Source organism: Sinocyclocheilus grahami, unplaced genomic scaffold (assembly GCF_001515645.1).
Source record: "Sinocyclocheilus grahami isolate Dianchi unplaced genomic scaffold, SAMN03320097.WGS_v1.1 scaffold672.1, whole genome shotgun sequence".
NCBI classification, from domain to species: Eukaryota; Metazoa; Chordata; class Actinopteri; order Cypriniformes; family Cyprinidae; genus Sinocyclocheilus; species Sinocyclocheilus grahami.
The window spans coordinates 5252-31735 of record NW_015505851.1 but is presented as its reverse complement, the minus strand read 5'-3'; the positions used below and the strand labels follow the sequence as shown (position 1 = coordinate 31735).

The 26484-nt window shown below is 38.0% G+C and overlaps 1 protein-coding gene and 1 long non-coding RNA gene across 2 annotated transcripts; both read right to left on the bottom strand.

Moving 5' to 3' along the window:
* Positions 1–3230: 3230 nt before the first annotated feature.
* Positions 3231–7458, bottom strand: LOC107559028 (uncharacterized). The gene is made up of 4 exons (XR_001605548.1): positions 7172–7458; positions 6380–6523; positions 4643–4745; positions 3231–3425 (listed from the first exon to the last, which is right to left on the bottom strand). It is a non-coding gene; the product is annotated as an uncharacterized lncRNA (long non-coding RNA).
* Positions 7459–8508: 1050 nt separating this feature from the next.
* Positions 8509–20405, bottom strand: LOC107559016 (regulation of nuclear pre-mRNA domain-containing protein 2-like). Its single transcript, XM_016242733.1, has 9 exons — positions 20173–20405; positions 19938–20086; positions 19436–19488; positions 19233–19359; positions 18972–19147; positions 17273–17558; positions 16890–17189; positions 16465–16668; positions 8509–12332 (listed from the first exon to the last, which is right to left on the bottom strand). Exons 1-9 carry the CDS (start codon positions 20403–20405, stop codon positions 10393–10395), a joined length of 3468 nt encoding a protein of 1155 aa, XP_016098219.1. The 3' UTR covers positions 8509–10392.
* Positions 20406–26484: the final 6079 nt, after the last annotated feature.

Below are 26484 nucleotides of genomic sequence, written 5' to 3'. Positions count from 1 at the left end.
AGTTGTCCAAATGAAGTTCTTAGCAATGCATATTACTAATCAAACATTAAGTTTTGATATATTTACGGTAGGACATTTACAAAATATCTTCATGGAACATGATCTTTACTTAATATCCTAATGATTTTTGGCATAAAAGAGAAATGTATAATTGTGACCCATAAAATTGATTGTTGGCTATTGCTACAAATATACCCCAGAGACTCAACACTGCTTTTGTGCTCCAGGGACACTAATGGGTAACTGATGCACAATGCGTCAATAGACTTATCCACATCAAGGTTAAATATTATATGAATGTATAACAGAAAGTGAATATCTCAAGTGTGAGTTTAGCTTCACTAGATTATTTTGAACAGACATGCAGAGTGACAAATTAAGTTTTCATGCAGTGTCTGGCCAGAAAACATGCATCTTTCTGCCGGCCTCACCTTTGGTCCATAAAACATCCCGTCTCCGGGACAAACACGAGAGAGAGAGGCGTTACAGAGGAAAACCTGGAATGTGTCAGTGTACGGATTTGGCCCTGGAAACACTACTAAAAGAATCTGCTGTAAACATCTAATTCAGTAATCCCAAAACATGCAGCATTAGTTTGAGGGAGAGAGCGCTAGGAGAGATATTAGACAAGACACCAGACAACCCGGCCTGGAAACCACATCCATCACCATAAAGCAAAGGCCTTGGGCATGTTATACATTTAAGGGATAGTTCACCCAAAAATTGACGGTAGCTACGGACTTCCATAGTATTTTTCCATACCAATATCTTCTTCAGGTTTTCATTTTTGGGTGAACTATCCCTGGTTTAAGAGCTCCTGTAGTGTGTAGTGTGCTTTATATACGGCATACTCTGAATCATTTACTTTCTACGCTCGTGACCTGCTCGCCTCATTCCACACGGTGACCCTGATCAACATTAATGAATCTCTGACACGCTAGCCGTCTGTTTGGACCTGCCCTACGCTTACGCCACGTGTTTCCTAAAATATATACACATACTGTATGTTAGTACAAGTACAGACAGGATCTTACAATCCCCACAGAACTGCAGGAACACTAACAGCCTCCGACGCGTGCTACTGTTAACTAAAACTATCAAAAATTGTTTTCAAAAATTTAAAAAAAAATTTAATAAAGAAAAAAATAAATATTACATGTAAACAATACAAAATTTTGCTATTCCTTTTAACTGAAATATGCTTAAGTTAAAGTATTAAAATGACTAAAACAATTAACGCTAAATAGAAATATTGTACACAAACAAAATATACATTTATAAAACCTAAAAAAATAGAAATGTTGCCTTGGCAGCTATCCAAGTGAAATATGTTTCATCTGAAGAACTAAAATTACTAAAACAGAAATAAAAATGAAGTGAAAAAAAAAATCCTGAAACGTTGCTTTGTCATCTAACTGATATAACTAAGTTTAAGTTACTTAAAATAAAACTTAAAAACAAATTAAAGCTAAATTGAATTAGACATAAGATGACAAATAATGAAATGTTGCCTTGGTAACTATCTAAAATAAATACGTTTAAATAATAAAATGACTAAAACATAAAAAAAAAATATATATATATATATATATATATAACAAATACGACAAACTATAAATATTAAAACGAAAGACATACTTAAAAACAAAAATCCAGGATTCGTACAGAAACTGCAAAATGAAATTCCAGGACTTTTCAAGCACTACTTTTTTGGTTTTCAAGGACTGAAATCAGAGATCACTATTGCTATTATCTTTCAAATTCTAATAAATAAACTAATAAAACAAAAGGTACAAATAACGTGCAGCACATGCAAAGCATGCAATGACTGTGGCAACTCCAACATTTGAAAGGATACTATGGCAAAGCTATCGCTTTCCTTATTCAAAGTGATTTTTTTTTCATGAGTATATGCTTAACCTGAAGAGCAAAAGCTTCATCATACACCTGTGAAGTCATGAGCTATATCACGCTCGCAGACACTATACACTTAGCTCACGAGAGGAGACTAAATACAGATACTTGGTTCACTAGACTGCAACGATATTTTAAAACTATTTTAAGAAATATTCAATGACCAAATATTTGTCTTTTAATCACAAAAAGCTGAGCTGTACGTAGTTGTATTCTGAAATATTTTAACTAATCTAGAGCCGTAACAACAGTTATTTTTGTAATCAAGTAATCTTCTGATTATTTTGACAATTGAGCAATCTAATATTTTTTTAGTAATAAAAATAAGTGAAAAACAGGCTTTAGTATGACTACATTTATATACTGTATATATATATATATATATATATATATTAAACTAACGATGAGACAATAATTGGTTCAAAAAAAGTATCAAAACCAAGTAATCGCATGGCTTTATTGAACAACACTGTTAAAATAAACTAATACATCTATAACCAAATTAAGTACATTAAGTATTATAATAAATACCTGCAGAGATTCACTTTACAGCGTGACTCAATGACGTTTAAATCCATTTAATTTTAATATTTGGCCACAAGCAAACTCAGAGCGAGGGTTTGAACTTTTATTTTGAAATCGCGAGACGCGACGTACAACACATCGCATATGTAGAAGTATGATTATGTATTCTCCTGTGTTGAAATAGGTTTATAAATGATTTACATTACTGTTTTCCCAGATGAACGTTAAGCAACCCAAACTCACAGACAGGCCTGGGCGATAAAACGGTATCGATATTTATCGACGGTACACCTTCTTCGATAACGATATAATAAACAGTTTAAACTTTTAGAAAACACGTCGCAAATTTGTGGAGGTTTATTCCTTTTCGCTGCGTCTCTTATGTTTTTAAAAGCAATCTGTGTGATTCGGCTCTTTGGATTAAGCAATGCATAAATACATGACGCTGTTTTGTTCATAATTGTTTATGCAATTTACGAAAATAGTTAATTTAGACGTAATGCACGTTTTTTTATAGACTATTACTTCCTTGCGTTGAACATTTCAAATGTGCTGCATTATTTTGCTCATTGCGCCCTCCTGTGGCCTCGGGAGACAAGCCAAAAGTTTAACCCATTTAATCTGCATATAAATTTAGATACGTTTAATTTTGTTTTTGACTGTTAAAACAAAAAAAAAAATTTGTTGTTTGTCTCAATAAATAGAGTTAATTTAAAAATACAGTAGTTAAATGTAAACTTTTTTTCTATCGCTCTTTGTTTTAAAAAAGGTTATAAAAAATGTCAACACTTGTGTTTTTTGATATGATTGATCCTTTTGCAAAAACGACTGAATTGCTTTGAAGCTGTACCTGCTCAGGTGTGCAGAAGATGTGCGCGCGGTCCTAGCAGAAGCGCCGGACTCTGGGTAAACCCCCCAGCGCCCCCGAGTGTTCGTTACGGTGCAGCGCGCCAAAATCTGCTCGAACCCGCTGCTCCAACATCACACTGCACACAGGACACCATTCATACGAAGAAATAATCTGACAACTGTCTTACAATTTGAGAGAAGTTATGTAAATTAAATGACACACTTTATAATAAACACACGGTCCAAACGTTTGTGGTTGGCGAGACTTGAAAAGTGCTGCTCACTTAGGCTGCATTTAATTGATCAAAAATACAGTAATATTGTGAAATATTATTACAATTCTCAACTTTTACTTTTCTTCGAAAATCTCAAAAAATGCTTTACTTGTCGAGTATACAGTAATATTTGATCCATCAGGCTTTTGTGGCTCATATACAGTGAAAATATGGAGGAAAAAACAGCTACTTTTTATTTTGAGAAATATGCAATTTGGTGCAGATGCTGATTTTGATATGATCTCAAAGTAAGATGGAATTCTGATGCTTGTAATGTAAATCAATGAGATCTTTATGACAGTGTATATGATATAAATATGAGTCGTCACTCTATATCTCCAATAATATGTCTTAGTAAGATGAGATTTAAATGATCCAAACATATAATGCAATGCAATCTAATCTGAGAGATGAAGAAATAAACGCTCCTCAGAAGCCTGATGATCAGATTTGAAAGATACAAATGAAACAAACTGTGCTTGAAGGGATTTTTTAAAGGCTAATGCAAGTCTAAAGTAGGCTAGGCTGTAAACGTAAAAAAAACAAACAGCATAGTCTTCACTGTAAGAATTAAACTTTCTTCGTTTCTTATTGAAGCTACAAAAGCCCTTCAGTCAAGAGCAGTGAGTGATCTGGTCTTTTGTATTTTAAGCACAGTCAGGAATATTAGCCCGCTGTCACAAGAGCACACGGATCCAACGAATGTATTTTCATTCTCAACTCTTTATGTTCATTTATGACCGACGAGGGTTTACGTGAATAATCACTAAGTGCAGCATTAGTTTAGGCGCGCACCTTGAGCTAAAAGATGACTTTACGCTTTACATGTGTGTCTCTGAGCACGTCCCATGCTGCAGAAGTTACATGATTTCACTGATTTGCACATGAAACTGGGCTTTTATGGAGGAACGAAAGCGCAGCGCTGGAAAGGGGGTGGAATGGGGCGCAATTTCGATTAATTGCACAGCCCTACGCTAGATGCAGTGCTAATATCAGGGGCTGGAAAGAGAAGAGACAGTGTTTACTTGTTCATTGTTAACGCTCGAAGGCAAAACTCTTAAACAATCAAAAGCTTGTACCTGTCTGCCCTCCAGTGAGTCAAAACCCAGCAGCTGCAGTTCACGCAGTCCTCCACCAGAGAGAGACTTAGATCCCACAGATCTCCATTCACTCTGTACACCACTGCACATTTAACACACACACACACACACACACACACACACACACACACACACTCACACACACACACACACACACACACACACACACACACACACACACACGCACGCACACTATTTTCTGTGAAAAATAAATAAATAAATCTCTCATCTGAGGGCCTCACCAAACTTCCAAGGGGGCCTTAGGACAACGTAAAATTATTCAAATGAATATAATAATACAAATAATATAAATCATATTAATTTTTCCTGTTTGTTTCCCAATTACTTACTCAAAAAAAAAAAAAAAAAAACACACTGCCGTTCAAAAGTATGGGATCAGTAAGACTTGTAATGTTCTTAAAGGAGTCTCTTCTGCTCATCAAGGCTGCATTTATTTGATCAAAAATACAGAAAAAAACAGTAATCTTGCAAAATGTTATTACAATATAAAATAATGGTTTCTATTTTAATATCCTTTAAACTGTAATGTATTTCTGTGATGTGCAGCTGTATTTTCAGCATCATTCCTCCAGTCTTCAGTGTCACATGATCTTCAGAAATCAGTATAATATGCTGATTTATTATTAGAATTATCAACAGTTGTGCTGCCAAATGTTTTTGAAAACTGTGATACTTTTTTTTCAGGATTGTTTGATGAATAAAAAGTTAAAAAGAACAGCATTTATTCAAAATTATTATTATGTCACTTCTTAACAATTGAACACATCCTTGCTCAATAAAAGTTTTAATTTCTCTCACAAAAATAAAGAATAATAATGTACTGACCCCAAACTTTTGAACGGTAGTGTATATTGTTAGAAAATATTTCTATTTTAAATAAATGCTGTTCTTTGTAACTTTTTATTCATCAAAGAATCCTGAAAAAAAGTATGAAGCAGCACAACAGTTTCAAATATTCATAATAAATCAGCATATTATACTGATTTCTGAAGATCATGTGACACTGAAGACTGGAGGAATGATGCTGAAAATACCGCTGCGCATCACAGAAATAAATTACAGTTTAATGTATATTAAAATAGAAAAACTTTATTTTACATCATAATAATATTTCACAATATTAAACTTGTTCTTGTATTTTTGATCAAATAAATGCAGCCTTGATGAGCAAAAGACACTCCTGTAAACTCCTGTAAAAACATTAAAAATCATTCTGATCCCAAACTTTTGACTGGTAGGGTGTGTATATGTGTGTGTGTATATGTGTATATATGTGTGTGTGTATATGTGTGTGTGTATATGTGTATATATGTGTGTGTGTATATATGTGTGTGTGTATATGTGTGTGCGTATATGTGTGTGCGTATATGTGTGTGTGCATATATGTGTGCGTATATGTGTGCGTATATATGTGTGTGTGTATATGTGTGTGCATATATGTGTGTGTATATATGTGTGTGTGTATATGTGTGTGTGTGTATATGTGTGTGTGTGTATATGTGTGTGTGTGTGTATATGTGTGTGTGTGTCTATATATGTGTGTGTGTCTGTGTGTGTGTGTGTGTGTATATATATATATATATATATATGCTTTGAAAATTGTGTCATTGTGAGACCTTCAAATCAAAAAGGTTGAAAACCACTGACCTAAAGAATGGTTCATAGCAAGTCATGAGGTTTGAGGCTTATTTTTACCGTTCACTCTCGGCCATCTGTAACGGCGAGGTCACTCCAGCTGACCTTTGACCGTCCTGCCGTCAGCCAATCGGATAATCAGATCCTCTCTCCATGCTTTGTGCTCCTCCAGTCACATTTAATCACAGATGGTTACACCTGCCTCTAGAAACAAATGCATAAAATAGCCTGTGTTAAAGTAATACTTCAAGGTCAGAGAACTAAATGAGTAGTTCTCTTGATATCAGTGGCACAATTATATCAGACTTTACATAGGAATATACAGTGAGGGTCACAGATGTGTGTGTTCTGCATTTATTCCATAACAAATTACCTATCAGAATACGAGTTGAACTAAAATGAATATTAATATGAGAATACATCAGGTTTTGGGTGTTTTCAGGTTTTGAAGCTTCAGTGACAGATCAGTCACATTTCTTGTTTATTACACAGAATGACATTACTTTGAATTGCATGTTTTTTTTTTCTTTCTGCAAAAATCCTAAAATTAATCCGAACACATTTTGAACTTGATTTTTTTAATGTGGTCTCAGACGTTTAATCCTCACTAGTACACTAGTCGCCATAGAGACCTTTTCGCACCTTTAGCAATGAACAGATGTCAAGCACAATAAATGAAAAAAATAATAATTGTGTATGCATTTTTTTTAAATGCATACACCCCAAAACAATGCATAAACAAAATGCATGCATGCACAAATAATACAAAGTTCTAATTTAAAATGTCCAATAATCTATATCGAAAACTTTCACTTTATACAAGAACACACACACACACACACACACACACACATGCAATGTCAAGCCCATTCTCAAAGCTACACTAAAACGAGTCCCGTTATGAGATGTCAGTGTGTCACATAACAACACACACACAGCCCTGACAGACGGGGCTCCTCCAGAGCATCTAACACCCCAAACTCAAAGCTACGGCTTCATCGTGCCTCTTACAAACATCACACGTTGCCCCCTCTCAGGGGGCCGCCATTTTCCCGGAACTATCGCGTCGTCACAGAGCAAGAAACCCGATTCGCCGAAGAAATTCGAAAGAGGGCGGGCTCTGCGTGAGAAACAACCAATGAGAAGCGAAGCCTGGCGCGGTTCACGAGCGTCCACTCAGCGCGCAAGTAAACATTCCCCGACAGCTCCACGGGCTCCACGGAGGACTGAGAAAATAGACAACAGTGGAGGTTTATGCGCGGAAAACTACATCTATTTCGAACCAAAGCAACATGATATATTTAGAGAAACAAGCTCAAGTTAAACTCCTCTGCTCCATCACTTCTGCGTCTCTGTACGAGCTTAATACATTAATACAAATCTACATGCACTCACAACACCACCCTGATATTTCTACAGGACCCTAGAGACGAAATGCAAAACGGATAAGATATAATAAAATGTGTATAAGTGGATAATTATCATACTAGTGCACTAGTGAGTGCTGTCTCCTGAGGAAGCCTTTATAGGGACATGCAATCAATTATTATAGATAAGCGAAACACTTCCAGTGTGTTGAAAAATAGGTTTACTATGCAGAGTACTGCAAAAAGGTAACACTTAAATTTCAATAAGCTCCATCTCAGCTCCAAGCGACCAAATCTGATGTTGGTGTCTGTTAGTATTATATTAAACCACACTCCTTCCCTATTAGCTTTCAACGGCTTGGGTTCAGTGCAAACACTGTATAAACTATATATTTGCATGGTCACTGAAAAGGCTAACATTGGGGGACATTAATAAGCATTCACTGCCATAGGAAGTTTACAAAACTAAGCCAAATTCAACAAGTGCACAATGTTTCAGATATGAACACACAATCAAGTAATCATTGATCATCATCGGTGACATTATTAAATATTCTATACAATACTGTGACAATGTTTGGTTGCACATACAATATCAGTGATCATTAGGGACGTCACAATTAAACAAATCTGACATGACATCTAATCTGAAGATGTTTAGCTGGATGTGTGTGTGCAGACGTCTGGCACATTCCCTTTAAATGAATAAGAATCCACTGTAACACAACATACAGGTGCATCTCAATAAATTAGAATGTTAAAAGTCACGGTGTGAAGATATATATTATATAGATAAATCTTTGTAAGAGTCAGGAATATAAATGCAAAATAAAAAAAGTTTAAATGTGCTGTTTGTTTAGTTTCTTAAAACAGAGCTTACCATCAATCATCAATATCATTACTGTAGGGCCACAAAACTCAAGTCTGCAATAATCAATAGAGAACAAACTCTGTTTGCAAAGAAACCTGATTGGACTTCTGAGAGAAGTCATTATGGCAGCTGTTGTGAGGAACGTCTGAAGGTTGTTGCAGAACAATTAGGCACTACAAGGATTAGTTTTTTTGAGAATAGTACAGTATACTAGTTTAACTTGTTCAACCAGACAGCTATCTGTACCTTTGATATGACTGAATGAGACCAGCTTTTACAGCAAGATTGGGAAGTAACTCTGTTGCGATGCAGCTGGTATAAAATGTATAGAAGCTGATTTAACTGAAGAAGCGATTTACAATTTCACTTTTCTGTCACAGCTGAAGACTCACTGCATTTACGCATTCGAAGTTTCATTGTTTGTGCATAACATGCTGATGTGCAACAAGGCTGCCATCACAAATATTGTTATATATAAATGTGTGGGCTCTCTGAAATACTCCTGGCAATGAATGCAAAAGAAGACACCAAACCACACTCCTCAAATATTCAACGTCAGCACTTGAAGAACGATTTCAACTGTTTACACAATGCATGAGAACTACAACGATGTACATGTTATATTCACATTTAAATTGACAGACATTTTGATGAAAAGCAGTGCATCAACATTGGTGTGAAAAGATGTACTGTTTGCTTTCGTTTTACGAACAATGCATGAAAGTGTGGCTTGTGTAGAACACAATTCATTGTCATTATCTTACATCCTAAAGATGAAGAACTGACTTTAAAGATTAACAGATACAATGGAAAACCAAAAGTAATGAAACCAAACTAATTCTTTCCTCAACTATCATTTGGACATCGTATTCAGAGCGGTGTATTCAAGCTCTGCGCATTCCTGTAAACGTGTTGGACATCATGGAGTTAGAAGACTTACAGGAGAGAACAGAATTGCTGTTAAGTAAAAACAAAATGACAGAAAATAATCCAGGTACATTTGTTCTTGAACAAAGTATGAGACCACCTGTAAAAAAAGTCTCCTTCCTTTCAATAATATTTCTTGTCACAACGCTTTTATTAATCAGAACACATGTAAGAACTCTATCAAGAAAAAAACCCCACAAAGGAACTCTTGAAAAGCACTACCGAGTAGTTATGCCTTTAACACTTGGTTAGCTTATACTGTACACAGTGTGAGCCTAAATCTTCACATCTTGGTGAAAGTTGATAAAGTAGCTATATATGTTTTATCACTACAAGCCATTATGGTTGCCCAGCATTACATCTTTGCCAATAATTTAATCACTCAGGAATAAAAGTTGAAATCCACTGGCTTTGCACACAAAGTGAAAGAATAACAGTTTTACCCCCCCCCCTGTAATCTGTAACTCCTCAACAGCATAAGTATTTTACATCAAAGAAAAGAAAAGCAAGTGCTATAAGGTGGAGAAGTGAAGGAACAGTTACTGGAAGGAAAGAGATAGTCAGCATATCTACTTACAAGTCATCCATAGCCCACACACAGACACACACACACCACAACCACTCTCCACAACCACTCTCTCATATTACACCAATCGAACAGCATAACCACCTTTTGCCTTCTTTCATATTCCATGGATGTTTCTGGATCTCCACATTCTCCTCCTCCTAGTTCATCTTTAGGGTATCTGAAAACTTCTTTCACTGAGAGGAGTAGTGCTGTAACATGGGGCAGGGCGTATCGGTGCATGTGTATTTTTACATGCGGTATAACTCTCACGCTGAGATTAGCAGGTGATGCAACTTGCTACACTTCCTATTTCACGTTGTACAGAGAGCATTCTGAGATGCTAATATCGAGGGGGCAGAAACTGTCTTTTGGGTGGGTTGAAAGGCCCACTGCCAAAACCAGCAGCAGGACGCTTTGTCCCAGGTAGAAGGGGTTCACTGTTAAGGGGCAAGGAACCTCTGGGAAACTGTGGGGAACGACGCACGTGATGCTGGTTTGGGAATTGGAGGAGGGGCAGAGGGGAGGAAGGGCGGCGGGGTCTCTGATTTGGGGTGTGGAGGGGTAGGTGGTTGGGGACAGACAAATGAGGATGGGGTTCCCCAGCTGGGGATGGAGGAGTAGGTGTGGTTGGGGTAGAGGGTGATGGTGGTGTGGGACTGGGGCCTTCTCGAATTCTGCCCAGGAGGGGTGGAGGAACTCCCGGGGTGCCAGGACGGTGAAGAGGTGGGTTGTGGCGCAAGACGAACTGCTCTTTCACCGTGCCTGGGCGAGGGGGATCTCCTAACAAGGAAGGGAGTTGGGGTTTGCCGCCTCTGGGAGGGGCACTACCACCGCTACCTCCATGCCCCGCTCCATCAGGATGGAAGTTGGCAGGTGGATAGGGTAGGACTCGGTCTATAGGTACAAGGACACCACCAACCATAACGGTGGAGTTTGAGGAAAGGAGGAAGTCTCTGGAAGGAGGAGGGGTTTGAGGGATGGGAGGAATGGAAGAGGGAAAAAACGGAGGGGGAGGATGGTGCTGAGGAATGCCATGAGAAGGTCGTATGGGGTCTTCGTTTGGATAGGGTGGAGGTGGATACTGCAAAGGGGGCGGAAGGTGAGCAGGAAGAGGAGGAGGGTGGGGAAGAGGAAGAGGAGGGACCAATCCCAACTCCTCAGAACTCTCATGGCTACGACTAGCAGGGTGATGTGGAGGCGGGGCTTCCATAAACTCCTCCTCTTCATACCAGGCCCCGCCCACTCTAGAACCCGCACTGCTCCCTCTTCTCAGGACTCTCTCAACCACGCGGATGCTTTCCACAGTTTGGATGCGGTTGCCATAATCAAGGGTTTCAATTGGTGCTCCCTCACTGGAGGATGAAGAAACAAGAGTCTCAATGCGATGGTAGTGGTCTCCATTGCCAGCTGAAGCTTTCCTTTCCTTGTCTTTCGTCCCATTGTCAGATCCTACACTTGGCTTTCGGGAGGATGCTTTTTTCTCTCCATCTCCGTCCATCTTTGCCTTTAACTTCTGATCCTGCACTATGGCAGCTGATGGAACATTCAAACCCGGTACTTTTCTCTTCAACCCTTCCTCCTCTTTGGTTTTAGTCACGGCCTTGACCGGTTTAGTCGCACTTGGGCTAAAGGTGGCAAGTCGTGAGGGTGGTGGTGTGCGGTAATCCCGGTCTTTCCGCTCGTTTTCTCCCAGAGCCTCTCGTGGAGTGATCACGGCATCCCAGGGGTCACTGTGATAGGCTGTAGGTGAAAGGTTATGACCTCCAGACAGACCTGCACTCTGGGGTTCACCGAGTACATAGGGCGAGTCCATAATTTCATCTTGGGTGGGTGTGCTACCGCTCTCATCTCGGACAGGGGTTCCATCCAGGTTATCCCCACCGACAAGGAGAGGGCTATTGCTGCCCACCTCATCCAAGCCAAGTCCGAGAGCACTGAAACCAGGATTTCCCTGGAGGAAACTGTTGATCTTAGACTCCAGGCTGGGCACTACCACAGCCTCGGTCTCACCTTCTTTCTTTCTCTCTTTAACTCGTTCCCTTTCTTTTTCTCTTTCCCTCTCTTTTACCTTCTCCCACTCTCTCCCTTTCTCTCGCTCAGACTCTCGCTTGAAATTGTTGCCTGTGGGCTTTAGGGCCTTCTGAGTGGTTGGGGTTGTTGTGGTGGAGGTTGCTGCAGCTGTGGTGACAGCTGAAGATGAAGAAGAGGCAGATGAAGACGGAACAGGGTCTGGAGTGGTGAGAGCGCCTGAACGAGCTGATGAAAGGAGAGAAGACAAACCTGCAAGATAGAGATTTAATAAGTACCAAAATAACTACTGGTTCAAACAGGTTTCCCCCATCTTCCATCTTGACAAACAGTTCAGAAACCAATAAGAATGTAACGATTAGCCGCAAGCCGGTTGAAAACGGCAAACAAATTGCAATATAATTGGAGTCGGAGTTTATATGAATGTATCTCTGAGAGGAACTGACTGTGTTTAGTGTTCTAGACTGTGTAATAGTGTTCATAAGCGCAGCTCTGCTTTGTTTACAGCGGTAACCAAGTAAACACTGAATAATTGCTGTTCATAAGCGCCACCTGCTGGCAGAGAGTGAATCTGTGTCTCATTCAGCTCGTCTGCGGTTTCATTCAGATATGTTTTATGTAGTATAGTTTCACAAAACCATTCTGTTTTTGCTTTAAATTTCGAAATTATACAGTCTAATTTAGATTAAAAACTGCTCATGCTGCATGTATGCTGCATCTTTGTTTGGATTATGATTAAAATGCAGTGGTTGCTTCTCATTTTAAATGGAAAGAGCACAGACAAAGCCTTTGTTTTTTCATATGAAGAGATTTATTTTATTTGTGTAACTTGCTTATTTGATTTGGGGTTTGTCTTAAAATTTCAATTTAGTTTTGTTATATTTAAATTTCACAAAGAAACGTGCAGCAATAGCCTTATGAAAGGACACCTTCTCATTTACTGTATAATGTCTTCAATCTCATTTTGTTAAAAAAATCAAAATCAAATCAAAATTGTGAATGGAATCGCGAGTCGAGTGAATCGTTACATCCCTAGAAATCAGTAGTGTACAAGTAATGTGTCCTACCCTGCAGGTTGGGGCTGTGAGTTTGTGTTTTTGTGAGAACATTCAGGATGTTCCCGGGGGAGAAATCCACTTTAGACAAGATGCTAGCCAGAGGATTTGATGAGGGAATGCTGCCAGGGGTCAAAGGATGGGCTTTGGAGGAGGAGGCATGGCTGGATGGTGTAGTAGATGTGCCAGGGGAAAGACGGGACACAGGACTAACGCCTGGGTATTGAGAAAGAAGAAAATGCTCTTATGAGCAAACTCCTCTCAAACTCTTTCAGTGGCCTTGGGTTGTAGTATATGCCCACTAATACAGTAAGGTGAACATCGGTAAGGAATGAGAAAGTTATACTTATCATTCTAAACATAAAAACAACATTATATTTGACTGGTATATTTTTCTTCGGAACCTGTCTGTTGTGCTCTACAAACGGAAAACTCACCGGTGGTCTTCATTGCATTGGAGAGCGAGCTCAGAATGGAGCTGATCTTGCCCAGATCCACATTGGCCAAGTTCACCTGTAGAGGGGAGGGGCTAACGACAGGGGCAGGTACAGGTGTGGTCGTAATAGGTGTGGTGTTTGCTGGAGGCGTTTGATTGGTCGATGACACAGCCACCGTGTTTGTCGGAGTTGCTAAAATCTGGGATGGTCTAGAAGCAGTGATCTGAGAGCTTTTTGTTGCTGTAGCATTTGTAATCTTGGCCACAGATGGAAGACTTGACTTCTCTGTTCTCTCATCAACTGGAGGACAAACAACAACTATGTCAGTTCAATGTTAAATTTTTGACTCGTCTAAATGTCCCGTCATCTCTGCTTTCTCTTACCAACGTTTCCAGCATTTGCTGTCGTTTCCTCTTCCTCAGACATGTCCATGTCCTCTGTGTCTCTGTTGTCCTTCTGTTGCTCCAAACCACTCCCCCCGTTTCCATCCCCACTACCCAATCCGCTCCTGGAGCTCATGCTATGGAAGGGCGACTCTGAGCCGGTGGGAGACGGGGCGTCCTCAGAGGGGGAAGGGATGGGAGAGTCATCCAGACCGGGCAATGTGGCCTTCAGAGCGTCCAGCTTACGCTTCAGGCTACTGACGCGATTGGCGAAAGCTTTATACGCCTAAGGGAGCACAATATGAGGATACATGATAGAGCTGGGCAATACGGCAAAAAAAATTAAATTTACATTTTTTCAGAACGTTTTACCGATTCTCGATTTTTAACTAGTCAACTTAAAAATGTAACCACAACATGATTTAAGTAACTTTTTCTCTATTAACCCTCTAGTTGTATTCCAAGTGCAGCACACATGAAGTTGGAAGTAAATAAATAAATCACTTGTTAAATATCTTTGCAAAAAAGATACATGAACTACAACTACATCTTGTACAGAGTTTTCTTATACATATTATATGTTCAGAAATAATATGGGGTATCGCTGGGGTATATTTGTAGCAATAGCCAACAATACATTGTATGGGTCAAAATTATAGATTTTTATTTTATGTCAAAAATCATTTGGATATTAAGTAAAGATAATTTTCCATGAAGATATTTTGTAAATTTCCTACCGTAAATATATCAACACTTAATTTTTGATTAGTAATATGCATTGCTAAGAACTTCATTTGAACAACTTTAAAGGCGATTTTTTCAATATCTTGATTTTTTTTGCATCCTCAGATTCTCAAATAGTTGTATCTATTCAACTTTCAGATGATGTATAAATCTCAATTTCAAAAATATTGACCCTTATGACTGGTTTTGTGGTCCAGGGTCACACATGTTCTATAAAAACAATGAACAGCAGCTTTCAGTCTGTCACCATGATGTAAACATGAAATATCAGACATACAGTAGTAGTTCTTTACAGGTTTTTATTCGATTGCGCTGCTTTTCCAAACAGGACATGTTTGATTGTTGCGCTCGCGTCTCTTGCAGCGTCTCATGCATGAAAGGCCAGTCTAAAAACACGGCGCTCAAGTTAAAAGTAGTAGTTCAACCCCCATGTGCTTGCATTTTTTTTTTTATTCCACTGCTTGCGTCACAACTTTGTCAACACAAAAGTGCATTCTGTATGAATGAAACCTAGCGATATATTCTGATATATTCTACTTCTGGTCCTTCACAGAGCGCGTCACTCGTGAGCGGTTAATCATATAAAGTAAGACATGCAGCTGGATCATTATTTTCTCTTTACGTTTATCCTTGGCATATGTGACCCTGGACCACAAAACCAGTCATAAGGTTCAACTTTTTGAAATTGAGATTTATGCATATATATATAAATATAAAATAAATGAGCTTTCCATTGATGTATGGTTTGTTAGGATAGGACTATATTTGAAAATCTGGAATCTGAGGGTGCAAAAAAAATCTAAATACGGAGAAAAATCATCTTTAAAGTTGTCCAAATGACGTTCTTAGCAATGCATATTACTAATAAAAAATTGAGGCAGATGAAGACGGAACAGGGTCTGGAGTGGTGAGAGCGCCTGAACGAGCTGATGAAAGGAGAGAAGACAAACCTGCAAGATAGAGATTTAATAAGTACCAAAATAACTACTGGTTCAAACAGGTTTCCCCCATCTTCCATCTTGACAAACAGTTCAGAAACCAATAAGAATGTAACGATTAGCCGCAAGCCGGTTGAAAACGGCAAACAAATTGCAATATAATTGGAGTCGGAGTTTATATGAATGTATCTCTGAGAGGAACTGACTGTGTTTAGTGTTCTAGACTGTGTAATAGTGTTCATAAGCGCAGCTCTGCTTTGTTTACAGCGGTAACCAAGTAAACACTGAATAATTGCTGTTCATAAGCGCCACCTGCTGGCAGAGAGTGAATCTGTGTCTCATTCAGCTCGTCTGCGGTTTCATTCAGATATGTTTTATGTAGTATAGTTTCACAAAACCATTCTGTTTTTGCTTTAAATTTCGAAATTATACAGTCTAATTTAGATTAAAAACTGCTCATGCTGCATGTATGCTGCATCTTTGTTTGGATTATGATTAAAATGCAGTGGTTGCTTCTCATTTTAAATGGAAAGAGCACAGACAAAGCCTTTGTTTTTTCATATGAAGAGATTTATTTTATTTGTGTAACTTGCTTATTTGATTTGGGGTTTGTCTTAAAATTTCAATTTAGTTTTGTTATATTTAAATTTCACAAAGAAACGTGCAGCAATAGCCTTATGAAAGGACACCTTCTCATTTACTGTATAATGTCTTCAATCTCATTTTGTTAAAAAAATCAAAATCAAATCAAAATTGTGAATGGAATCGCGAGTCGAGTGAATCGTTACATCCCTAGAAATCAGTAGTGTACAAGTAATGTGTCCTACCCTGCAGGTTGGGGCTGTGAGTTTGTGTTTTTGTGAGAACATTCAGGATGTTCCCGGGGGAGAAATCCACTTTAGACAAGATGCTAGCCAGAGGATTTGATGAGGGAATGCTGCCAGGGGTCAAAGGATGGGCTTTGGAGGAGGAGGCATGGCTGGATGGTGTAGTAGATGTGCCAGGGGAAAGACGGGACACAGGACTAACGCCTGGGTATTGAGAAAGAAGAAAATGCTCTTATGAGCAAACTCCTCTCAAACTCTTTCAGTGGCCTTGGGTTGTAGTATATGCCCACTAATACAGTAAGGTGAACATCGGTAAGGAATGAGAAAGTTATACTTATCATTCTAAACATAAAAACAACATTATATTTGACTGGTATATTTTTCTTCGGAACCTGTCTGTTGTGCTCTACAAACGGAAAACTCACCGGTGGTCTTCATTGCATTGGAGAGCGAGCTCAGAATGGAGCTGATCTTGCCCAGATCCACATTGGCCAAGTTCACCTGTAGAGGGGAGGGGCTAACGACAGGGGCAGGTACAGGTGTGGTCGTAATAGGTGTGGTGTTTGCTGGAGGCGTTTGATTGGTCGATGACACAGCCACCGTGTTTGTCGGAGTTGCTAAAATCTGGGATGGTCTAGAAGCAGTGATCTGAGAGCTTTTTGTTGCTGTAGCATTTGTAATCTTGGCCACAGATGGAAGACTTGACTTCTCTGTTCTCTCATCAACTGGAGGACAAACAACAACTATGTCAGTTCAATGTTAAATTTTTGACTCGTCTAAATGTCCCGTCATCTCTGCTTTCTCTTACCAACGTTTCCAGCATTTGCTGTCGTTTCCTCTTCCTCAGACATGTCCATGTCCTCTGTGTCTCTGTTGTCCTTCTGTTGCTCCAAACCACTCCCCCCGTTTCCATCCCCACTACCCAATCCGCTCCTGGAGCTCATGCTATGGAAGGGCGACTCTGAGCCGGTGGGAGACGGGGCGTCCTCAGAGGGGGAAGGGATGGGAGAGTCATCCAGACCGGGCAATGTGGCCTTCAGAGCGTCCAGCTTACGCTTCAGGCTACTGACGCGATTGGCGAAAGCTTTATACGCCTAAGGGAGCACAATATGAGGATACATGATAGAGCTGGGCAATACGGCAAAAAAAATTAAATTTACATTTTTTCAGAACGTTTTACCGATTCTCGATTTTTAACTAGTCAACTTAAAAATGTAACCACAACATGATTTAAGTAACTTTTTCTCTATTAACCCTCTAGTTGTATTCCAAGTGCAGCACACATGAAGTTGGAAGTAAATAAATAAATCACTTGTTAAATATCTTTGCAAAAAAGATACATGAACTACAACTACATCTTGTACAGAGTTTTCTTATACATATTATATGTTCAGAAATAATATGGGGTATCGCTGGGGTATATTTGTAGCAATAGCCAACAATACATTGTATGGGTCAAAATTATAGATTTTTATTTTATGTCAAAAATCATTTGGATATTAAGTAAAGATAATTTTCCATGAAGATATTTTGTAAATTTCCTACCGTAAATATATCAACACTTAATTTTTGATTAGTAATATGCATTGCTAAGAACTTCATTTGAACAACTTTAAAGGCGATTTTTTCAATATCTTGATTTTTTTTGCATCCTCAGATTCTCAAATAGTTGTATCTATTCAACTTTCAGATGATGTATAAATCTCAATTTCAAAAATATTGACCCTTATGACTGGTTTTGTGGTCCAGGGTCACACATGTTCTATAAAAACAATGAACAGCAGCTTTCAGTCTGTCACCATGATGTAAACATGAAATATCAGACATACAGTAGTAGTTCTTTACAGGTTTTTATTCGATTGCGCTGCTTTTCCAAACAGGACATGTTTGATTGTTGCGCTCGCGTCTCTTGCAGCGTCTCATGCATGAAAGGCCAGTCTAAAAACACGGCGCTCAAGTTAAAAGTAGTAGTTCAACCCCCATGTGCTTGCATTTTTTTTTTTATTCCACTGCTTGCGTCACAACTTTGTCAACACAAAAGTGCATTCTGTATGAATGAAACCTAGCGATATATTCTGATATATTCTACTTCTGGTCCTTCACAGAGCGCGTCACTCGTGAGCGGTTAATCATATAAAGTAAGACATGCAGCTGGATCATTATTTTCTCTTTACGTTTATCCTTGGCATATGTGACCCTGGACCACAAAACCAGTCATAAGGTTCAACTTTTTGAAATTGAGATTTATGCATATATATATAAATATAAAATAAATGAGCTTTCCATTGATGTATGGTTTGTTAGGATAGGACTATATTTGAAAATCTGGAATCTGAGGGTGCAAAAAAAATCTAAATACGGAGAAAAATCATCTTTAAAGTTGTCCAAATGACGTTCTTAGCAATGCATATTACTAATAAAAAATTACGTTTTGATATATTTATGGTAGGACCATGCCCACTTGGTTGATGAACAAATCTAGCATCAAGACATCAGAGTCGACTCACATTGGCAACAATTTTGACCTCTTTGTATTGCATCTGGTAAAAGATGTCTGCATTTCCCAGCGCCTCCAGCAGCGGGGGTCCTGCTGTTATCTGGCCCTCCAGGAACGTCACAAATTCCTGCAGCTTTGTGCTTCCCTCCTCAAAGTCCTCTGAGAACTTATTCCCTCCTGCTTTATCTATGGATGTAAGTTGAGAGAGAGAGTTTGAAAAGCTTGTCTCCAAGCAGTTATATAGTGCTGTTTTTGGTAAATATCACATTACCTTTGAACCTTTTGAGGGCCTCGGTGCTGCAGACGTCTACTCTGAGAGCAGCTAGCTGCTTCTCTCTTAAATCACTCTCGTCCAGAGAGTTCTTGTAAGACATTAACCGCTCTACAAAATCATGCGGCTGACAGAGAGAAAAGACAGTAATTATTAGTGTAATAACAATAGTTCAATTATATCTAAAGACGATCATGACTTACTACAAACTCTGCAACAATTTTAGACTTCAGAGCAGTTTTGGGGTTGACTGGGGCTGCAGAAATGGAAAAAAAGTAGTTATTTTTTAAGAAATATATATATATTTTTTTTACACTTGGTCACTTGGGTTTTCAAACTGAGTCTCAACCCACTTGTGGGTTGCACAACATCACTTTGGCTGCAGCTAAATTTGTGTTTCAATGACACACACTCACACAGTTCAGCCGAGGAGCGGAAACATGATGTCTCTTGTTCAAAATCTTCTTTTCTCTTTTTGAAGTGTTATTTCCGCTATAATGTATTGATTGAAATTATGAATTACGAATTAATAATTATTTTTTGCATGCTCTGGCGCCCCCCGGTGAGCCACGCCCCACACTTCGAAACCCCTTGAAGTAAATAATACATTTATAAACAACGTGATTGCTCATTTTCATTTTATAAGGTGATTTTAATCATTTGCAACAATGACAAACACCGGAAGCTTACAGCTCAGAAACTGACCAGGAGAAGGCTGTTTCTCTTTCACTTTCTCCTTCTTCTCTTTCTTCTGCAGACTGGCCTTCAGCTCAGAGATCAGCTCCTCAGGATAAACGTTCCTCTCCTGCCAAATACTGAAGATCCTGTCCACTGACTTACACACTTTAGCATCCCTACAAACACACAGAGAGTCAGCATAGAATGTCAGTGCTTCAGTACCAATCACCCTCCTGCACAAGCATGCATGTGATTCACTAACTTGACCAGCAGGGCGGCGTCAGGCAGCACCTCAGCGAAGGTGGTTCGGTAAATGACAGCGTTCTTCCTTTTGCAGTTCTGAATGACATCGTTAGCGAGGTAGAAGAGATTGAGCCTGTGACTGGCATCCGCTGCACAAAGAACAAAAGGAAAACGATTTATTAGACTGCAACACTGCCATAATACAGAGAGCTCACGATCATGTGAGATTAAGATGATAAACAGAGAACCCATGGATTTAATGTAAATCAACAGAACTCTTCAGAGAGTTCAACGTCATTCCCTGCATTCATTCACTTATTGAGACCCACAATGCACTCTGATTTCAAGTGCACACTTTCCAATATTGCAATGAGAGATGGCGAAAGGAGGCAGCAACTTTTACAAATGAAAGTGTAACTTTTTGCTTAAAGTACATCTGTATGAAGATGTTCAAAACTAAATGATAAAGGTTTTTTGACTGAGATGGTAATTACTTTTTATCTGCATGCAGCAACTGAACACATCAGTGCCATAACTACTAATATAGCTGTTAAGGTGGACAAGAAATGACCAAACTGTCCCACCAATCGTTGATATTCTTGATGCTCTGGGCTTCACAATGTTGAATTGAAAATATGCTATCATTTTTGTGATTCATGTAATGCATAACTGAATGTGACCAGAATCTTATTTGGCATATGAGTGCATGTGTGCATATTTTAAAATATAACACGGTTCACAAATAGTTCAAATGGAATTGAAATTGTATAAAATATTATATGTTATAATTAGGCTTTAACATGTTACCTAGCGAGATTAAAATATTTCATTAAACAATATAAAATGTTTTATTAAATATTTAATGGCCCCGCCCCTAGACCTGCACATCATCTTACATTTCATATAGTTGCCTGTTGACAAATATGATCCATAAATGCAGTTATGCCCTAAAATTCAAGATATTGGTGCAATAAAAATGCCCCAGTATGAGTTTCTGTCTCATATTTATATCACGCGATATCACACGAGCAAGCAGGGGAAGCAGTATTACACGAGCGATGATTTTGTTCTGAATATCACGAGTTTAAAGGTGATTTTACACAACAGTTCAGTAAATACTGCTAGACAATTCATAGTGACAGTATGAGATTAATACACAAAGTTTTTGCTCTACTGTGACCTAATGCAGATATTGTATGCAATACATTGATGCATAAATCCATTGTGAGACAGAACACAGCTGTTTATCGTCACCGTAATGTGGGAAATATGATCACACAATATTGACTGACGGATCGGCAGAGAATCTTTCTGCGAGTCATTAAGAGACTATGGTTCTATTCTATGTTGCAGCGAAGCACTGATCAAATTAAAGGGAAGCAAATGCGGTTGAATATGTACAGGTTTGTGTCTAGTGGTCGACCGATATTGGTTTTTTGACAGCCGATTCCGATATCTTGTAGCGAATCAATGCGTTTTTGTAAGAAAAATGTTATAAATACTTTTCTCTCACTTCCGCTGACTGTCATACGTGCAAGCCGTTCCTGCGGATGACGTATGCATCGCGCACGCATCTGTGAGATATGTTAGTCTCATGAGTTTGTTTACAGGAGCAACGTTTCCTTACTTTAGCAAAGGAAAATCAGCCGCCTCTTGGCTTATATCGAAATCCTCCAAAATTTTCTTCAGCGTAAGTGAGAGAAAAGTATTTATGACATTTTAAATATGGATATTTTTCTTACAAAAACGCATCGATCTGCTACAGGAGGCCTTTATTAACCGTGTGAGGCACATTTTATTATGGATGGATGCGCTTTGTTTGACGTCTTTTGGATTGTTTGAACAAAAACACCCGCCTACTCACATTCTAAAACTTGAAAGAGCAAGGATCATTCGATTGGATTCGTCTGAAAGAAGAAAGTCATATACACCTAGGATGCTTTGAGGGTGAGTAAAACACAAGCTAATTTTCAGTTTTGGATGAACTAACCCTTTAAACTTTGCTCATCTTTTCGTGTCTTTATCAGCATTTTAATCCATCGTGTAGATGTCCTGGGAACTAAGGTGAACTTAAAGTGTGAACTAAACGTCTTTTCAAACTTGAGAACTATATACAGTCACAAAGAATTGTTTATTACACAGAATCTGTGCCAATATCACGGAACATGTCAGCATCACATTGCCATTGAGCGTAGTTTGGGCTCCTCTGCAATGCATCCTATAAATGTTGTCCTATGTCTTGCACACATCCAGTCTGATTTTCTTCATTAAAAACATGCAATTTTATAGGAGGAGTTGAATTTGATCTTTAGCTCCTTGCAATGTTTCTCATCATGTAGACAACAGGTCAAGTCAAAATATTAATATGCAATATATGTATTGTTACGTGGCATTGTTTACAAGCTTTACACGTTTTCCGCAGTTTGAAACACTGAACGAGTGATGACATGTACTGTAGGCTCTTATAATATACATTTTGATGTCCATTAATATTTATTTTGTACTCCTGAGGTGTACAAATGCGAAAAAAAAGGCATTACATTGACATTTTAAAATCATAACATGTAAATTTATATAGTCGCTAGTAGGGCTGTCCAAAAAAATTAGAATTTCGAATATTCGTCGAATTTAAAATAAAAATCCACATTAGAATGCAAAAACGTTGCATTCGAATTTTAGGTGTGCGTCAGGCAGCATTATCAGTGGTGCACGAGACGCGATGACGATGCATTATAATGTTTATGTTAGCCTGTCCAGTTGAAGCCACTAGATGCAGCGCTGCTGCGTTGTTCATTAAAAATATAGCGGAAAAGAGAACATCAATGCGGCAAAGATGTTGTTTACATCAAAACCGAAACCAAGCCGTTCACACAGAACGCATATTTCACGCATTTTCTAGAGGGACATCTATCACCGTTGCACTCGCGTCTCGCACAAAAGAGCCGCATGTTTAGAAAGCCATGAAAAATTTATGCAAGTTTAACTTTGAAAAAAACGTATCTCGAGACTTTATGGCGGTTTTCCCCATCCCACTGCATCTCGTGTTTTTAAATGAAAAATGTACTCTGTGTGATTGGCTTTCGGTCCATTGTATTAAACTATGCATACATACATGCTGCTGTTTTGTTTATAGACATTTAAGCAACTTAATTATAATTGGTTTATAAACATTATTTTAAACATTATGCACTTTTTTTTCACAGATAGACGTGTTATCTTATGCTTTGATGAAACGTGCATTAGTAATATTTTGCTCGATGCGCCCTCTTGTGGCCTCAAGAGAGAAGCCAAAAGCTTTTCTTCACCCTAACTGAAATTATGCATTTTAAATTAGAATATAATTCGAATTTTGATAATATTTAAGTACAAAATTCGAATTTCGTTTTTCAGCTATGTTGACAGCTCTAGTCGCTAGTGGGGACCTCAGCAAAAATATACTTGCAAATTAATATTTTTGGTTGCAAATGCAACTGTTTTCGTCGCAGTCTGGAGCCCTGACAAACAAAATAGGCTGACTTTTAAAAACGTACCACTACAACTAACTAAAACTAACAAACAATACAAAATTGACATAAAACAATTTACATTTTAATTACATTAAATTCCCAAAATATCACAATCCTGTTATTCTATAAGCAAACTAGATGCAAGTTATCTAGATGCAAAATATCAAGTGACATCTGCAAACAAATGATGTTAGCGCATTCTTTAGGATTTTTAGGGCTGGGTAAAACCAGACAATTCAAATAAAAAGTTTAAAACAGGATAAAGGATAAGCGGGATCTCATTGTGAGGAGGTACCAGTCAGGAGAATGGTACAAAAGTATTTCCAAAACATTAGGCTATATATATATATATATATATATGCCCTGGAATATCATGACGCCAATCATCAACAAGCAGAGAAGAGGAATTTCATCTTTCAGCACAATAATAACCTCAAACACAAGTTTACAACATAGGCTCATTGGAAATACGTGCCTCTACCTACATTTCTGCGAAACTCGATACCCATACATACGAAACGCTGCAGTTTCCAGTTGAAATGAACACTAGAGGCAGTAAAACTCACACAACTTTTATTCCTTTATTTTTATTTTTCACAGAAAGTATGATTTGCAGGTCCACAGTTTCGATTAATAAAGCCTAATTTTCGCATAATTACTACATCAACAAATGCGTTTTTATATCACTTTTGCATTTGTTAACACTATCGGGTAGGTTTAGGGTTGGGTTTGGTGTAGGGGATATTTCCAACACGATAGAGCACGATTTGACTTTTAGTGACACTCCTCGGATATTTCAATTCTGAACAACAGCCATACGTTCCTAAAGCAACGTAATACAAACACAGCAATATGTGCCTTTATCAACCTAACAAATATGTGCCAGGGTCATGTATTGAACCTGCATTTTAGCGCCACTCAAAGGAAGTTTCACTTTGAAATGTGCAGTAAGGTACGTAATAACGGTGCTGCAGAAATGTATGTAGAGGCACGTAAATCCATGACCGTAAACTGATGCCGCGTTCTATTTCTGACGAACTCCAGCGCTCTGACACAAAGAACCATTTCAAATATTCATAAGAGAATCGTTCAAAGCGGCAATTAATCGTTCAAAGTCCACTTATGTTCTGCGTGCTTAAGATGCGTTTTTTTCTTTCTACATATTCTCTTATTATTTTAATTTTAGTATAACATTATAATACCATTCATATTTTTACTTTTTTAGAATTTAAAGAAGAAACCAATCTGATGTATATTTGACATTTGAGGCTTAATACTATAGAAAAGCACTAAAGTTTTTCAGTTAGTGTTTTCAGCTCGTTTATTTTCAACAGCAAAATACGGCATGCAGTTGCATCAAACAATGGTATAAACATCATTCAATGTAAATCGATTATTCCCATCATTCAAGGGAATAATCGACAATTAGGATTTTTGTCATAACCATGCAGCCCTAAACTGAACCAAATTTCAGGTACAGAAACTGCTAATTAAAAGTTTAAAAACACTGCATTTTTCTTTTCATAGATAAATGAATTCAGTCCAGACCAGTGAATTCTTTTCTTTTGTTCTTTGATTAACATTAATGCATTAATGACAGGCAGAGTGTTTATAGGCTGCTGTCTCTTTAACACCGAACGCACGCAGATCTAAAAATACCTATTTGGCCGATGTGGTCGAGGTGGGACTTTTATTTTGACGGCACTGAGAACGGCAGCGCCTGAGCATACAGTGCTCACCTTCTCCCTCTTGTTCGCTGTCGTCGTTGAACAGTTCTGTCTAATACAGATTGAAGAAAATATAAGTTCATATTTTTAGCAATAGAAAGGCAAACATTATAATATTTTCTTGTTTGCCGTCAGCATTCAGCAAATACACATTTATATCAATTAAACAAATCTTTGAATGACTAATGAGCATTCAATTTCACAAACCTTGCAAACTTAGTCGGATCCAGTCGTGAGATCTTGTGAAGTGTGCATGTGTATCCTGTATGATCGCATGTTCTCTGCGTGACTTTCGGTCCGTGTGAACTGAATGTGGACAGGAGGAGAGTTCAGCTTTATTGGAGACGCGCGATCGACAAACTTTAAACTCGTGAATTCAAATTATGCTGCGCTTTATGCATTTGCCCGCTGTCATATTCATGTCATTTTCACTGTGTGCTGTGTGTAAAATGAGTGTTACCTTGGCTTTATTTGAAAAAATATGATTCCCAATGCACACAAACTTCCCAGAATACCGAGTGCCCTGTTGTTTACAGTGTTTACTTCCTTTTTAATTATATTTTTATTAAATATTTGTGAAAAATACTTTGTCATCTAAAGTATAAGTATGTTTATTTAACACTCATTTTTAAAATTCATTTCAAATGATTTCAAATTCCTTAAATATTAATTAAAATAAATAAAATGATATCGGCTTTATTTTGGCCACCCTGCTTTCCAAAATATCGACATCGGCTATTAAAAAACCAATATCGGTCGATCACTAGTTTAAATAGTCATTCAGATTTTTTTATTCGCAGTGGTATTATTAATCACAGCACCAAATACTTAATATTTAAACTTTATAGGCTATTTATTTTCAAACTTTGTTTTACATTTTAATCTGGACTACAACATGCCCTAGATACTGTTTGGAAATATTTAAATTCTTTATTGTTTGTTCACACTTTACATTAAGGCTCTATTAATTAACATTAGTTAATTCATTAGTAAACAAACTGTCAATGCAATTCTTCTAAACATTCATTAATCTTAAGTAATTTCAATATTTAATAACAAGTTAAAATAAAAACTTGCAACTGTTATTTAATGAACTAA

What these genes read in the sequence shown, in the direction of transcription:
- LOC107559016 (XM_016242733.1), bottom strand. Translation starts at nt 20,405, where the DNA reads ATGGGTTCTCTGTTTATCATCTTAATCTCACATGATCGTGAGCTCTCT. An exon ending in GACGCCGCCCTGCTGGTCAA is followed by an intron (nt 20,087 to 20,172) that starts GTTAGTGAATCA and finishes GTGTGTTTGTAG; the next exon opens with GGATGCTAAAGTGTGTAAGT. An exon ending in AGAGAAACAGCCTTCTCCTG is followed by an intron (nt 19,489 to 19,937) that starts GTCAGTTTCTGA and finishes CCATTTCTGCAG; the next exon opens with CCCCAGTCAACCCCAAAACT.